A 16,243-nucleotide genomic window follows, 5' to 3' on the forward strand; every position below is an offset into this window, starting at 1 on the left:
AGTGTTAATTTGTTTGACAAAGTAAAACTGCCACTTGAAGACCCTATAAGGTATCTTGACTTTGACAGGACATATCATAGAATTTACAATGCAGAAGGTGGCTGATGTGTTGGGTACTCTGGATCCGTGGAGACTGCGTTTACCTCAGCAGTAACACATACAGGCTACCAACACTTGAAATAGTACAACACTATTTTATTAAACTAGAAACTGTTGAACATACTTTCACTGTGGGTTAACATGATGTCAGATTAAACTAGATACCTATGCCTATCCTAACAAGTCTATGCACTCAGCACATGGTGAAGATCTGTGCTGTAAGCTCTGTCCTGAGAGGCTGTATCCCGAATGAACGGGAAAATTGATGCCCTCGGTCTTTATAGTGAGTGTGCTCTAACTGGTGATTGGCTGCGGTGTTGTGTGTTGATTGGTCTTGCTATGTGCCAATCAGTGTGTGTCTGCACCATGATGTACTGGTGTACATTATGACCCCCCCCTTTATAAAAAATGTATGTTTGTAGCAATAAATAATGTGCGGTGATAATGTTTTTGAATACGTGTGGGGTGCGAAGACATATTTACAAGACTATGTACATAGGAACTAAGCTATTCACATGGGAAGGTGCCTGGTGCAGAGAAACAGTATGCAACAAGAGAGTAACAAAATCAACATTATATACAAACCAGGGAAACGATCAAACAAAGCAACAAAACAATTCAGAGAGTCCATAAATTTGAAAAGTTCATATATTTAATCTCTAATGTGGGCAACGAATTCTGGTTGACCAAAAGAGCATTTGGCCCTGTTGAGGCGGAGGCCATGCTCATGTATATGTCTGAATACGTGCTGGAGGCGATTAACATGTTCCTGCGGGGTGGTGGACCAGATGATTATGTCATCGACATAGACGCGAACACCTTCAATACCTTCCATCATTTGTTCCATAATCCTATGCAACACTTCTGATGCAGAGATGATGCCAAACGGCATCCTGTTGTAGCAATATCTGCCAAAGGGGGTATTAAACGTGCAGAGTTTCCTGCTGGATTAATCGAGCTGGATCCCTTTGAGCTGAATCCCTTTGAGGTGTCGAGTTTAGTAAAGAGCTTGGCGTGAGCCATCTCACATGTGAGCTCTTCGCGCTTGAGAATTGGAAAGTGCTCTCTCATTGCGGTTGAGATCCTTGGGATCAATGCATATTCTCAGTTTGCCGGAAGGCTTTTTTACACATACCATGGAACTGACCCAGTCGGTCGGTTCCGTGACTCTGGAAATCACTCCTTCGTCCTGGAGGTCCTGCAGCTGCTGCTTGAGGTGGTCCTTAAGGGGTGCTGGGACCCTGCGTGCACCACAGGCGTGGCATTCGGTTTTAATAAAATCTTGTAGGTGTACGGGAGCGTGCCCATGCCCTCGAAGATGTCATGGTACTGGTTAATAATGGCGTCGAGCTGCGCCCTGAAATCAGTGTCCTGAAAGGCAGACGCATCAGCAGGAGAGAGACTGAACCCTCTGAACTAGGTTCAACAGCCTGCGTGCCAAGCAAGAGGCTTTCGAGGATCCCACGATTACGTGTCGCCGCCAGTTCCTGCCTACCGCATTGTTCATCCAGGGGCAGGATGCCAAAGTTGGTTCCTATTTACACCATGGATTGTCCAAGACAGGATATTGGGACCACCGATAAGAACTGTTTACTGAGCTGACTGTGTTATCGCTGACCACATTACTTCTGTTTGTCTCAAAAATATGGACAAGTTAGCTAACTTAGATCCCATCATGCATTGTGGCCACTGTTTGTAACAAGAGTTTGAATACTTACTACTGCTGTGTTCCTAAAAATACATGTTTAATGGTTAATAATGATTACTGGGTATATTTTCTATGATTAATCTCAATCCTTAATAAACTAACTAATGTAGAATTATTCTAGTTATTCAGTTTTAAGGGGTCTCATCTCAGGACACCCTCTTCAGTGAGGAATTGAGTATTTCCTTAAACAACTGCCACTGCTCATCAGCTGTCCTACCTTTTAGCCTTCCTGCCCAGTCTATACGGGCCAAATCTGACCACAAGCTATGTAATTGTCTTTGTTTAATTCCAGAACACTGGAGTGGAACTCTACTTTCTTGCCCCAAACCGAATCTTGAATTCCAGCATACAATGGTCACTACTCCCTCGTGAATCCTTAACTATGAGGTCATTAATCAATCCCTCATTACAAAATACCAAATCCAGAGTAGCCTCCTCCTTGGTTGGTTCCCAACACTGTTCCAGGAAACAACCTCTAATGCATTCAATAAACTCTGCCTCCAGGCTACCCTTGCCAATTTGATTCCTCCAATCTTTGTGCCTATTAAAATAATCCATTATTATTGCCGTACCTTTTTTACAAGCCCCCAGTATTTCCTGGTTTATATGTGCTCCACTGTAGAACTACTGTTTGGGGAATATAGATTACTCCTACCAAGGACTTTTTCCCTTTGCTATTTCTTCTTTCTACCCAGACCGATTTGGCATCTTGATCTCCTTTGCTTATGTAATTTCTCATTACAGCACTGATCCCTTTCTTCACCAGCAAGGCTACACCACCTCCTTTTCCTTTCAGTCTCTATCTTTCCGAAATACTGAGTACCCTTAGACATTCAATTCGCAGATCTGGTCTCCCTGTAACCTCCTTTCAGTAATCCGCACCAAGTCATCACCTTTTGTTTCTATTTGCACCATTAGCTTATTAAGTTTGTTACGAATGTTTCTTGCATTTAGATACAAAGCTTTTAAATTTGTTTTAATGTTAAATTTCCCTACTCTTCTATAATTCCTTGGTGCAGAAAGACAGTCACCTATTCTGTCCCTCACTTTTATTTTCTGGTGACCATCCATCACATTGCTAACCTGCACTCTTACCTTCTCCTTTAATTTGGGTTTTATAGTTTCTCCTACAACTGAACCCCCCCCCCTCATTTAGTGTAAAGCCCTAGTTACCCGATTCACTAGGACTCTGGTCCCAGCATGATTCAGATGAAAACCATCACTTCGGAACAGGTCCCCACTTCCCCAGTAGAACATAGAACAGTACAGCACAGAACAGGCCCTTCGGCCCTCGATGTTGTGCCGAGCAATGATCACCCTACTCAAACCCACGTATCCACCCTATACCCGTAACCCAAACAACCCCCCCTTAACCTTACTTTTTAGGACACTACGGGCAATTTAGCATGGCCAATCCACCTAACCCGCACATCTTTGGACTGTGGGAGGAAACCGGAGCACCCGGAGGAAACCCACGCACACACGGGGAGGACGTGCAGACTCCGCACAGACAGTGACCCAGCCGGGAACCGAACCTGGGACCCTAGAGCTGTGAAGCATTTACGCTAACCACCATGCTACCGTGCTGCCAATGCCCCATGAATTCACACCCCTATCTCCCACACCAATCTTTGAGCTACGCATTTACCTCCTTAATCTTATTGACCTTGTGCTAATTAGCACGTGGCTCAGTTAGTAAAACAGAAATTATCTTTTTGGTTCTGCTTTTTAATTTAGCTCCTAGTTGTTCATCCCTGCTTAGCAGAATCTCTGTGCTTGTTCTATCTATGTCGTTGGTACCAACGTGGACCACGGCAACTGGATCTTTACCCTCTCACTCTAAGTTCCTCTGCAGCCCAGATGAGATATACTGAACCTGAGCACCAGGTCAGCAACACAACCTTTGGGATTCTTGATCCTGGTCACAGAGAAAGGTGCCAGAGTATTACGGAAAATGAAAGCTTATGGCATAGACGATAACGTACTGATGTGGATAGACAATTGGTTCACTAACAGGAAAGAGTAGGCATAAATGGGTCATTTTCTGGTTGGTAAAATGTCACGAGTGATGTGTACAGGGATCCAAGCGTCTCAACTAATTTTTAAAAAAAAGCTTGGATGAAGGAACCAAAGGTATGGTTGCTAAATTTTCTGATGATAGGTAGGAAAGTAAGTTGTGATGAGGACATAAGGAAGCTACAAAGGGATATAGATTGTTTAAGTTAGTGGGCAAAGATCTGGTAAATGGTGTATAATGTGGGAAAATATGAAATTCTTTCTTTTGGAGGGAAGAATAAAGAAGGAGCATATTATCTAAATTGTGAGAGGTTGCAGAAGGATCTGGGTGTCCTACTGCATGAAGGACCTTCTGTTGGAACTGCAGACCTTGCTCCCTCATGTCCACCCATCCCCACACCCATGGCCCTGTCGGTTCATGGTACCGGGGACCTCTGGTTTCATGGTCATCATTAGACTTTTAAATCCAGATTTTTTTTTGTGTTTAAATTCCACCATCTGCCGTGGTGGGATTCGAACCCGGGTCCCCAGATTATTAACCTGGGTCCCTGGATTACTAGTCCAGTGACAATATCACTACGCCACCGCCTCCCCATGGATAGCATAAAAGGGATGGAGTCAGGGAAGATCCCGGGGCTGGACGGTTACACAGCGCAGATCTACAAGGGGTTCGTGACAGAGCTGACACTACATCTATTGAGGATGTTTAGCGAGGCGCTGGAGAACACTGACCCAGGCATTGAACATGCTAATCCCGAAGATGGGGGAAGGGTCCCTTGGAGTGTGGGTCATACAGGCCCATATCATTGTTAAACACAGATGTGAAAATGTGGGTTAAGTTAGTGGCGGGGAGAATGGAAGGATGCGTTCCAGGGGTGGTTGCAGAGGGCCAAACGGGAAGGGCAGGCAACTTTGCAGTAACATTAATGATTATTAAATGTGATTGTGGCCCTGTTGGAAGGGATGGGTACTGGAGGTAGTGATATCTATGGATGCAAAGAAAGCTTTTGACCGGGTGGAGTGGCGGTACCTGTTTGAGTATTTGGGAAGGTTTGGGCCAAGATTTGTGGTGTGGGTGCATCTGCTATATGTGGCCCCAGTGGCGAGTGTACGGACTAACAATACGAGTTCATGGACCTTTGGGTTGCATAGGGGAAGGAGCCAGGGGTGCTGCGGTATTCCGCCACCACCATCCGTGGGAGCCGCTGTTTCCGCTGGCGATAGAGCCCTTGGCGATGGCCATTAGGGGGTCAGTAGAGTGGCAGGAGATTGTAAGGGTTAGTAGGGTGTTGTTGCACACAAACGACCTGCTGCTGTTCATGTCAGACCAATTGGAGAGTATGGGGAGAATTATGGACATACAAGAGACGTTCAGGGCCTTCTTGGGATATAAGACGAATGTCAGAGTGATGCACCATCAATTGGACTCAAGTCGTAGTGAAGTTCCAAACAACAGGCTTTAATACGCTAGATGTGAGCCCGGCAGTGGTCGTACAGAGAAAGGCTGACTGCCAGCCAGTACGAGCTCTTATACCCCGCCTTGTAGGTGGAGCTACCAACCTCTCAGCCAATCGGCGGGGAGTCACATAACCAGCCACAACCAATTGGCAGAGAGGCACATGACTTGCCTGGGCCAATGGGCAGCGAAGCTGCTGTACCAATGGCAGCTTGGTTCTTTGGTAATATGATCTCTCTAGCCATACTACCACATTCACCCCTTGTTGAGAAATAAGCGGGCGGGTGGGAAGGAGTGGCGGGAGAGACGGGGGGGGGGGGGGGCCTGGTAGTATGACTAGAGACCTTCTCGGGTAGTACCAAGGTAACTATGGCTGCCCAGTGGCCCGCGACGAACGTGTAAGAAAACTATGCTGTACACAGTGTAGAAGGGAAAACAACAATAACCATTGTAATAATAATGAGAACAAAACAAAAAAAACACATGCAAGGAACATATGCAGAACGTGAAAAAAAGTCCACGCGGTCATCAAATTGACTTGATCAGCCGGATGGGTGCCTTCGGTGTCCTGCTGGACCTGCGCAGCGGCGCCGGTGAAGTTGGAGCGGTGGTCGTCCGTGACTCCGGGAGCTGTGGTCGCGGTCCTTTGTCCGTACCCCTGGTCGGAGCTGGTGGTAGCTGGGCCGGGGGGAGGGGTTCCTGTGCGCTAGGTTGCGGGGGCGCTGGGGGGTGTGGCCGCACTCCGGCAGATGCCAGGTCCTGAAGGGAGACCATGTCCTGTCGTCCGTCGGGATACTCCATGTACGCATACTGCAGGTTCACGTGGAGTAACTGGACTCTTTCAACCAACGGGTTGGATTTGTGCACCCGCACATGCTTCCGGAGCAGGATGGGCCCGAGGGTAGCCAGCCAGGTCGGGAGTGGGGTCCCAGAGGAAGACTTCCTGGGGAAAACAAGAAGACGTTCATGAGGTGTTTGATTTGTGGCAGTACAGAGGAGAGACTGAATAGAGTGGAGGGCGTCTGGGAGAACCTCTTGCCAGTGGGAGACACCTGGACCGTAGAGCCAGTAGGACGGTCTTCCAGACCGTACCGTTCTCCCTGGCTGTTATTCTGGCACCTCTACCTTCTCTTTTGAGGAAAAATTTCAATTGACATTGGGGTAACGACCAGGAAACTGCCTTCCGGTGAATAAAGAGGCGCTGATAACTTCCGGCTTGTTGACGCACTATGACCCTCGGAAACCTTGGATCGTCACCTGTGATGCTTCCCCGTAGCAGATCAAAGTGGTGTTGCCGCATCAAATGCCGGATGGTTCAGAGCGGCCTACTGTCTTTGCTTCCAGGACCCTGTTGGCGGCCAAGCGTCGCTCTGCTCACACTGAGAAAGAAGGCTTGGCGATGATCTACGCTGTCAAGAAATTCCGTCAATATATGTGTACAGACGATATTATTGATCACCGACCACAAGCCTCTACTGGGCCTTTTTAAAGAAGATAAGGCCATTATGTCCATCGCTCGTCTAGAATCCAATGCTGGGTGTTGTTACTAGCGGCTTATGAATACACGTTCGGCCACTGCCCTGGCACCCAGATTTCCCACGCTGGCGCACCGAGTCGCCTGCTGTTGCCCTCGGAATTGGTGCCTCCCCACCTTATCGACGGATTATTGGCTGCATAAAATTTTATGGACACTCTTCCTGTCATGGCCCGGCATATCTACAAATGGTCGCAAAAAATCCTGCCTTGGTGAAGCTGCGAAATTGGCGGCAATGCAGATCAGTTGTCCAGGGAGTTGAAGGCTTTTGCCACCAAGTTGACCAAGTTAATTGTGGAAGATAGGGTCTTACTCTGGGAAGCCTGGGTGGTGATTCCAGAGAAGGGTCGGTCGTTAGTTTTAAGTGACCTCAATAGAGGCCACCCCGGGGCCAGGCGGATGAGGATGTTAGCTCGGAGCTACATCTGGTGGCCTGGTATGGATGCAAACACTGAGACAGTGGCCCGCCAGTATGACGTCTGTCAGGAATACCAGTGGCTCCCGCCGCTGCGCCCCTGCACCCGTGAGAATGGCCAGTCCCTTTCTAGATTAAATTTTTCTTCTGCTAGTCAAAGCGTACGCCAAGTGGATGGAGGTCCACTGAATGCCGTCTATCACCATGGCAATGTTGCTCGATAGGTCCCGCCTCTCCTTCTCCATCCACGGGATTCCAGAGGTACTCATGTCCGACAATGGGCCCATATTCACAAGCCGAGATTTCTCAGCCTTCTTGCGCTCCAACGGGGTCCGCCATGTCGGGTCTGCCCCCTACCATCCGAACAAATTGGCCGGCCGGGCTGTACGGACACAGAACCAGAGTTTGAGGAAACAGGGCAGTGGCTCGTTGGATACCAGGTTGGCCCGATTTCTGTTTGCTCACCAGACTACAAGGAGCAGTGCTCTGAAAGCTAGTGATTCGAAACAAATCTGTTGGACTATAACCTGGTGTAAGATTTCTTACTGTGCTCATCCCAGTCCAACGCCGGCATCTCCACATAATTTTTCCTTTTGAATCAACCTGTTTTTTTTTTATAAATTTAGATTACCCAATTTCTTTTTCCAATTAAGGGGCAATTTAGCGTGGCCAATCAACCTACTCTGCACATTTTTGGGTTGTGGGAGCGAAACCCACGCAGACACGGGGAGAATGTGCAAACTTCACACGGACAGTGACCCAGAGGCGGGCGATCGAACCTGGGACCTCAGCGCCGTGAGGCGGTTGTGCTAACCACTAGGCCACCGTGCTGCCCATGATTCAACCTGTTTGGCTCGGTGTGTGCTCTTTTCCGGACTTATAATAAAGGTTATGAAACCAGGTGACAATGTGCCATGGTTAGCGGTGCCCTGGAAGGGGTACCAGTGGTCCTTATAAACATGTATGCTTGCAACTGGGACGATCCAGAATTCATACAGAAAACCATGGCAGAAATCCCCGATATAGATTCCTGCAGACTCATTATGGGGGAAAGAGTTCAACTGTGCACAGGACCCATGGACAGACATCCAGCAGAGAAACAGTCAGGCATGGCAAGAGAGCTTGAACACCTTCATGAAGCAGATGGGGGCAGTGGGCTCATGGAGGTTCACATACCCAAGGGAGAAAGAGTTCTTCATCTTCTCCCAGGTCCACAGGATTGCAAGGATGGCTCAGCAACTGCTGGTCGACTCCATACTGGTGTAGACCAGCAGTACTCCACAGCCCCCACCATGGAACTACTGACGGAGAGGAAAAATCTACAAATGGACATTTACCTGTTCTCCACTGGGAAAGCAGTGCACCAGCTCAGTAGGACACAGGGGACTTCCTTTGAGCATGGAGACAAAACCAGCCTGCCTTAGAAAGCAGGCAGACACGGGGGAAATAGCTCAGGTAAAGGATAGGAGCAGCAGACTATTAATAATGCCAGAGCAGATGAAAGAGGCCTTCACAACTTTCTGTAAAGAGGCGTACACCTCTAAGCTCCCATAGGGGGACTCAAAGATGAAGCAGTTCCTCGATGGACGAGACAAGCTGATCGTGGGGGAAGCTAGGAGTCGGGGCCAAGAAGCACTAGAGCTGAAGGATGGCGCTGGGGCCTGACAGATTCCTGACGGACTTTGAGAAAAAATTCACACCCGCACTGGCCCCGCACCTGTGGGGAGATGTTCGCTGTCCAGGGGAACCCTGCCACCAATGCTGGTTCAGGCCTCAATATCACTGATCCCCAAAAAAGACAAAGAATCGACAGTGTGGCTCTTACAGACCCATCTCACTCCTTAATACTGATGCCAACATCCTGTCTAAGCCCTGGCGAGGAGAGCTGCGTGCCAGAGGTAGTCGCTGAAGATTAGATGGGCTTTATCAAGGGCAGACAGCTAACAGCGAACATCAGACGCCTGCTGAATACGATCATGACCCCATCTGAGGAGAGAACACCAGAGATGATCATCTCCCTGGATGCAGAGAAGGCCTACGATGTGTCAAATTGAAGTACCTCAGAGGTACTGGAACGGTTTGGGTTTGGTCCAGGGTTCACCTCGTTGGATTCCCATTCTTCCTGGCAGTGAGAGTGCAGACAATGAAGATGAACGTACTGCCCCGGTTCCTCCTCCTGTTAAAATCGTTTCCGATCTACATCCCCAAGGCCTTTTTCACCACAGCGTACAATCTAATCATGGCGTTTGTTTGGGGAGGGACGAGCCCGAGGATTAGGAAGAAGGTTCTTCAAAGGAGAAGAAATGTGGGAGGCCTGCCCTCCCAGACTTCCAGTTCTACCACTGGGTGGCCACCGGAGAAAGGGTACGAGGATGGGTCAAAGAACTGGGAGCAGAGTTGGTCAGAATGGAGGAGACTCCTGTACTGGGACATCTCTCCGAGCACTGGTGACAATTGTCCTCTCATCCCCCCCCCCCCCCCCCCCCCCCCCCCCCCCGCCAGGTACTCAAAAAGCCCAGAGGTGGCGGCCACACACCAGTCGAGAAACTAATTGAGACAGCACTTCGGACTAACCGAGATATCCATTATGGCCTCCATCGGCAAAAAGTACAGGCCCCCCCCCTCTCCGGGCAACAATGGGAACCTCCTTCAAATGTTGGAGACAGGATGAGGAGACACTAACAGTTAGGGACATGTACACGGATGGTAGAGTAGCAACCCTTGGGGGACTCACGGCCAAGTTCCAATACCGGCGAGGGAACAGCCAAAGGTATACACAGATCAAAAACTTCCTCCACAAGGAAATTATGACGTACCAGGACAGTCATTACTAGACTACTGAACACGGGTAAACTAGGAGAGGAGCTGTGCAGACATGTATGGACAACTGTTAGAGATTACTTATGACTTGTGTGTGGGTAGGCTAGATATCAAATAAGTTATTGGAGGGTTATACTAGTGAAAATTAGGTTAGTACGGGCTTGCAAATTACAAATATGAAAATTATTGATCCGTAGATGCTTTACAATAGTTTGAAAAAGGTTAAAATAACATTTAAATTTGGACAAGGCTGTGAAGAGCAAATTTTAAAAAGAGTTTATTGTTTCAACTATTCCTTCACAAAGCAGAAAGGCACAAGGAAAAATAAACTAAAAATCATCACAATGAATAGTTAAATTATATAAACTAAGATCCATTGACAATTTAAAATAAACTGAAGAAAATGCGTAAATATCTAAAATAAGCGGAAATTTTCCCAGCTGATATTAAATTTAAGTTTATTGCACATTTGGTATGGCGATTTTAAGTAGCAGAATTGCAAAGGCACTGCACCAATTTTAGCTATGTGGAGCCTCCTGTTCCCAAAGGTTTAACAATTCAACTAGAGACAAAGTGTCTTTGAGACATCCTGCCCATTGGAGATGGGTCAATAGTGCAAATGAAAATGGTGGGGACTGATTGATTTCCCATTCCTGTTATGGCTGTCACAATATTCTCCGAGTCAACTGCTAGGAAGCCAGATCTAGGCAGTAGGCCAAGTCGATATGTAAATCAGGATCCTATAACATTCCCAGGACTTGGTTTGCATTAAAGAACAACACTGGTTAGAGCACGTGTCAATACCATCTGGTGATCTAACTAAATAGCAGCCCAGATGGTAAGTTTTACTGCGAATCGGAAGTACTCAGTAGGCATGCTCCTTCAGTCTCACTAAATCAGTCTGGGCCAGTGCGAGGTTTTCACAGGGCTCCCACTGACCTTTTTCATGGCAAGAGGCTGTCTGATATTGCAGCTTTTTTGTCGGAACTGACGTCGCCTGATCTAACGTGAATTGTTGCAGTCTGCAGTCCTCAAGCTCATAATGCTGACCCTCAAAATAGACTAGGCTTCCCCCAGGACAATCAGGCAAATACTGGGCATGCTCTGATCCTCAATTGCTTCATGGAGCCGACATTATCCTGACTTTCTGAACTGATACAAGTGTTCATGAACTTTATATTGTAACTATATATCAATTAGTAGTTCTGAAATGCACATTTTTACATTGGCTTCGAAATACTTTCACCATGAAAATGGCAACTCAATTTGTTCCACTGTCATTTATATATACATATATATATATATATATATATATATATATAAAACACATGATGCACCTCTTAAGATTTTAACTTGTTCACAGACAATTTTAGGTTATTTCCTCGGAATAACTGTAAAGCATTCCTGTGCCAAGTTACATAATCTACACGAGCAATAACAACATGACACGAGGCAGACATGACAAATTCAGAGAAATTATAAAAATACAGATGGAACACTGCTTTTCTGAAATTTTAGTTAGAAAAATTGAAATGATGAAAAAGTCAATACATAGCCCTTTTCCTGCATGCTTATTTGTGTAAATTTTGAGCACCACATCTTTTCTTTACTTTCTGTCCAGTTTTAGGTACAGGTGAATGCAAAAACCTAGAGTCTGTGAACGCATCGCCTTGACGTAGTTTTCTGCAAAAGAAAAAAATGAGTTTTGCACATCAGTACATTACTGTCATGAGTTATTTTAGCATTAAAACTATTAGCATATAAAATGTCTTTTTAAAAAAATTACAATGCTGAACCACCTAAGGGCACTGTAATATTGAAAATGAATTTGTACTGACAAAAAGCAGATGAAGCAGCAGAAATTGAACAGTGTATAGATTCATATAATTTACAGTGTAGGAGGCGGCCATTCAGCCCATCAAGTCTGCACTAGCCCTTGGAATTAGCACCCGATTTAAGATCACACCCATAATCCAGTAACCCCACCTAACCTTTTTGGACACTAAGGGCAATTTAGCATGGTCAATCCACCTAACTGCACATCTTTGGACAGTGGGAGGAAACCTGAGCACCTGGAGGAAACCCACGCAGACATGGGGAGAACATGCAGACTCCACACAGACAGTGACCCAAGCCGGGAATCGAACCTGAGGCTCTGGAGCTGTGAAGCAACTATGCTAACCATTGCCCTACTGTGCTGCACTAAGTACAAGTAAACATTACATCAGATTCCTGCCACAAACGGATAACATAACTACAATGCATTTCTACTTTTATGGTCAGAGCACTATACTAAATTGCACAAGACTGCACACTTCTGACCTCTGATTTGGCAACAGAAATGAGGAATATAATTTAATAGCGCCTTGCCCTGGCCAACATTCCTCTCCTTAACTAGCACAAAAAACAGAATTAACTAGTCATTCTTCCCATTATTGTTTGTAGGGTCTTGTTGTTGTCATGCGAGAGTACCTTTAAGAAATGGATGTTTAAGCAATGTACCTTTAAGAAATAGAGCAGCTCATATTACTGAAGAGATGTCAGAGGGTGGGGGGAGCTGAGCTCAGTTCTGCTTTTGGTTTCAGTTTTGAGGAAAAGAGCTTGGGTGTGTCTGTGTTGCAGTGAGCTGGATCTGCTGTGATCTCTGCCATGAAAGACTATCTCTGAATCATTTGGGTGATTTAAACTCATAATAGTGATGTCTTTAACCCGATGTGTTTCTGTTTAAAAGTGTTAAGTCTCTTGGATGTTTAAAGGAACAACTGAAGGATGATTTAGTATTGCATTATTTTTGGGGTTATCTTTGAAGTAAGGGGTGTTAAGTGATGCAATGTTTATTTAAAAATTTAAGTTGAGTTCATGGAATAAACATTGTTTTGTGTTTAAAAACCCACGTGTCCATAATTGTAATACCACACTTGGAGAATAAGCTGTGTGCTTCAAAAGCAACAATACATTAAGTTGGTTGAACTCCATGAAACATTTTGGGGTTCTTAAAACGCCTCTCCCATAACATTGTACACAAATTATTGCTGCATTTGTGTATATATTTGTCACTGTGCCTTAAATTAACTCATTGTTTGACGTTCAAAAATATTTTAGATATGACTTGCAGACTCTCTGCCACATTTAATTTAAACTATTCTTCAAATTTCCCTAAAGCATATTTGCCACCTGTAACAGATTCTTCCACCTCAGTCCTATTTTCCAAACTGACCTCCCTAGAGAGATCCACTTCATGTAACCTTCAATAAATCATTTGTTCAATCAATTAAAAGAGAAAAAACTTATATAGTGCATTTCATATGAATATCCCAAAGCACTTTACAGCTAATTAAGTTTTCACATGCAGTCACTGTTGTCAGGCAGGAAACATCTTTTGTAGAGTAAAGATCCCACTAACAACAATCTTATAACAGCAGATAACTTTTTTTTAAAAAAATTGGTATCGGTTGAAGGATAAATGTTGGCCAAGGCACTGGGAGAATTACCCACTTTTCTTCCAATGGTGGCATGGAATCTCATGCAATTGAGATGGCAGAGGAGCTTCAAATCAATTTAAAAAAGGTCCACTTTCCTTTAAAAATATTTGAATAAAAATATCTTGACTTGTTACTTCTTAAATTCCTAATTGTAAGTGTCCAATTACACAACAGATCTAAAACTTTCTGATCTGAATGCATTTGTCCCGTCTCCTGTAAAAAAAAGAATTTGTTTATAATAACCCAATCCAATACATTTAATCCAAAGGTATCTCCATCCCGTCATTCTTTCCAACACCACATCTACATGATGCCAACTTGGAAAATTTATATAAAATATTGTACTTTCTTTGTCAAAATAATTGCCACATTGCGAAGGTTTCATTCTCCAAAAGGTGCTTACATTTTTAGATGATACTAAAAAAGCTGCAAGAAATACATTTGTGAAGTAAACCGCAACTAAATTTTGGTTCAAAAAGTATGAGGTGTGCATTGAAGGGAGAAGGCTATATGATCTGGAACCGCAAAGACAAAAGGAGCATCTCAAGTAAAAAAGGCTATAATAAAAAACCCAACAGGAAAGCTGGGTTTTATAGTATGAGGAATGGAATATAAATTGCAGAATTATAAATTTATATGAAACTGTAGTTAAAATCAGTTAAACTTTTCTGTGCTATTTTGAGCCTCTCACCATTAGAAAGGGGTCGAGACAAGAAAGAGTGCACACATTCACTTGGACGCACAAGGAAATGTAAACAAAGATCGTGTTAAACAGTGTAATTTTCATTGGAAGAAATTGCAGGGTGATTTGGTTGAGCTGCTTAAAATCATGGAAAGGTGAGACAAAATAGATAGATACAAATAGAGCAACTGAGGGGACATGGACCACAAGATAAAGTTCAGAACAGAAGGAAAAGGGAACTTTTTGCTTGCACGTAGGTCTGTAAAAAGCAAATTTTTTCAACCAGAGTTGAAATCTTAGTGTAAAAGGATCTGAGAGATTTGCAAGCACATTCTCTCAGTTTGGGCGATGAAATATTCTTAATATGAATTTGATCCAATATGCTTTTTGAAAGAATTTGCCTTTTGAAATAGCAAAAATGAAGAACAAAACTCCATCACATACCTTCCGAGTGATGGTTCTTTGTAACTTAATCCTGCAGTAGTTTGCCGTTTACAACGTAAACTGAGCTGTGACTGATGCAAGAGTTTGGTAGGAATTACATTTGTCACATCCTTCAGGACTTCACATTCTTTATTCTCTGAAAGAAATGGGAAGGAAAATCTAATTTTGTGTTTGGAATAGAAATGAATTGACAAGTGTATAGTCCTCAAAATCTCAAACTATGGTAGGAGTCAGACATTTTTGTTGAAAAAATAAGACAACTTAACTATATGTCAATGCCAGAGTAATAGATGAAAAAGAAACATCGAGTGTGTTTAAATAAAGATTATCATTATAAAAACAGCTACAGAGTCCAGTGATTAAATAAATGTGCAATTATACTGAAGGAAATTGAGCTTCTTGAATAATATTTCTGGATTAGTGTGGGTCTGATGAGTTTTGTTCAATACGGTAGGCACCACTCTATCTGAAAATGATTCTCAGAAATTCACATTGAGGTGGAAGAGTTGAATCCAGTCACTTTTATTGAAGTTAGAACTTATTTCACAGTTCTGAAAATCATTCACTACTGCAAACAGGCATTTTCGGAAATAATTAACTGGCAAGATCTGCTACAATGTGTATACGTCTTGAAACAGAGCTAGTGTTAACTACAGCCTAAATAGTTAACTGAAACTAATCTGTCTGATTTGGGCCTGGGGATATACCAGAGCTGTGAATAAAAATGAGTGAAATGACTAATGGTAAATCTGGAGATACAATTGCAACAGAATTCTCAGAGAAGTTCACTTTTTCAAACGCACAACTCCTGCAATTGTTTGGTTAATTTTGGAGAAAACAGTTCTTTAAAAAAAAACCATATGATCAGGAGTAGGCTATTCGGCCCCGCTCCATTTAATAAGATCATGGCTGCTCCGATAGTAACCTCAAAATGCTTCCTACCTATCACCCACTTGCTTACCAAAAATCTTTTGGCACATAGTGGCATCATAAACAGTGTAGATGGCAGGATATCAACGCAACGATATTAATAAAATGAATGGTCAAAATTGCAATAAGTGGATTTCAATGTGGGCAAAAGTGACATCATCCACTTTGGAATGAAAAAAGATAAAAAAAGAGGGTACACAATTGTGGTAAGCTGTATTAGGGGTATCGCGGTGCCTAGGTGAGATGTACCTTATACTGTAGTAGTGGTAGAACCAGCCTGCTGGTTCCGCCCAGCAGGCAGAGCATAAGAGTCTGTGTTTCACCCACAGCAGTCATACTGTACCAGAGCTGCTGGGCAACTACTTGTTCATTAAATCCTTCAATTGGACTACAATCTCGCATCAGTAGTGATTGATTGTGCATCAATTTAATGAACAAAACTGAAGAATGGCTGCTCTCTGCATCAAGTCAGAGTGTCTACAAATCAACCCCCATGCGGCAAATGCAGCAGCAACTTTTAAACATTGGCTGGCATATTTCAATGGGTACATCTGGACGGCCCCGACTACCCCCACGGAGGAACAGAAAATGAAAGTCCTCCACTCAAGGGTGAGCCCAGAAATTGAAGACGCGGACGGTTTAGAGGATGCAATGAAT

At 44.3% G+C, this 16,243-nt stretch overlaps 1 protein-coding gene across 2 annotated transcripts in view; it reads right to left on the reverse strand.

Moving 5' to 3' along the window:
* Positions 1–10,301: 10,301 nt before the first annotated feature.
* The window catches only part of LOC119961268 (shugoshin 2-like), a 48,302-nt gene continuing 42,360 nt past the window's right edge, over positions 10,302–16,243 (reverse strand). For both annotated transcript variants that reach the window (XM_038788703.1, XM_038788701.1), the window contains 2 exons: positions 14,657–14,792; positions 10,302–11,731 (listed from right to left, as the gene is read on the reverse strand). In XM_038788703.1, the coding sequence (XP_038644631.1) occupies positions 11,620–11,731; positions 14,657–14,792 (248 nt within the window). In that variant the 3' untranslated portion in view covers positions 10,302–11,619. The remainder of the gene's footprint in view (positions 11,732–14,656; positions 14,793–16,243) is intronic.

The sequence above is a fragment of the Scyliorhinus canicula genome, chromosome 2 (genome assembly GCF_902713615.1).
Source record: "Scyliorhinus canicula chromosome 2, sScyCan1.1, whole genome shotgun sequence".
NCBI lineage: Eukaryota > Metazoa > Chordata > Chondrichthyes > Carcharhiniformes > Scyliorhinidae > Scyliorhinus > Scyliorhinus canicula.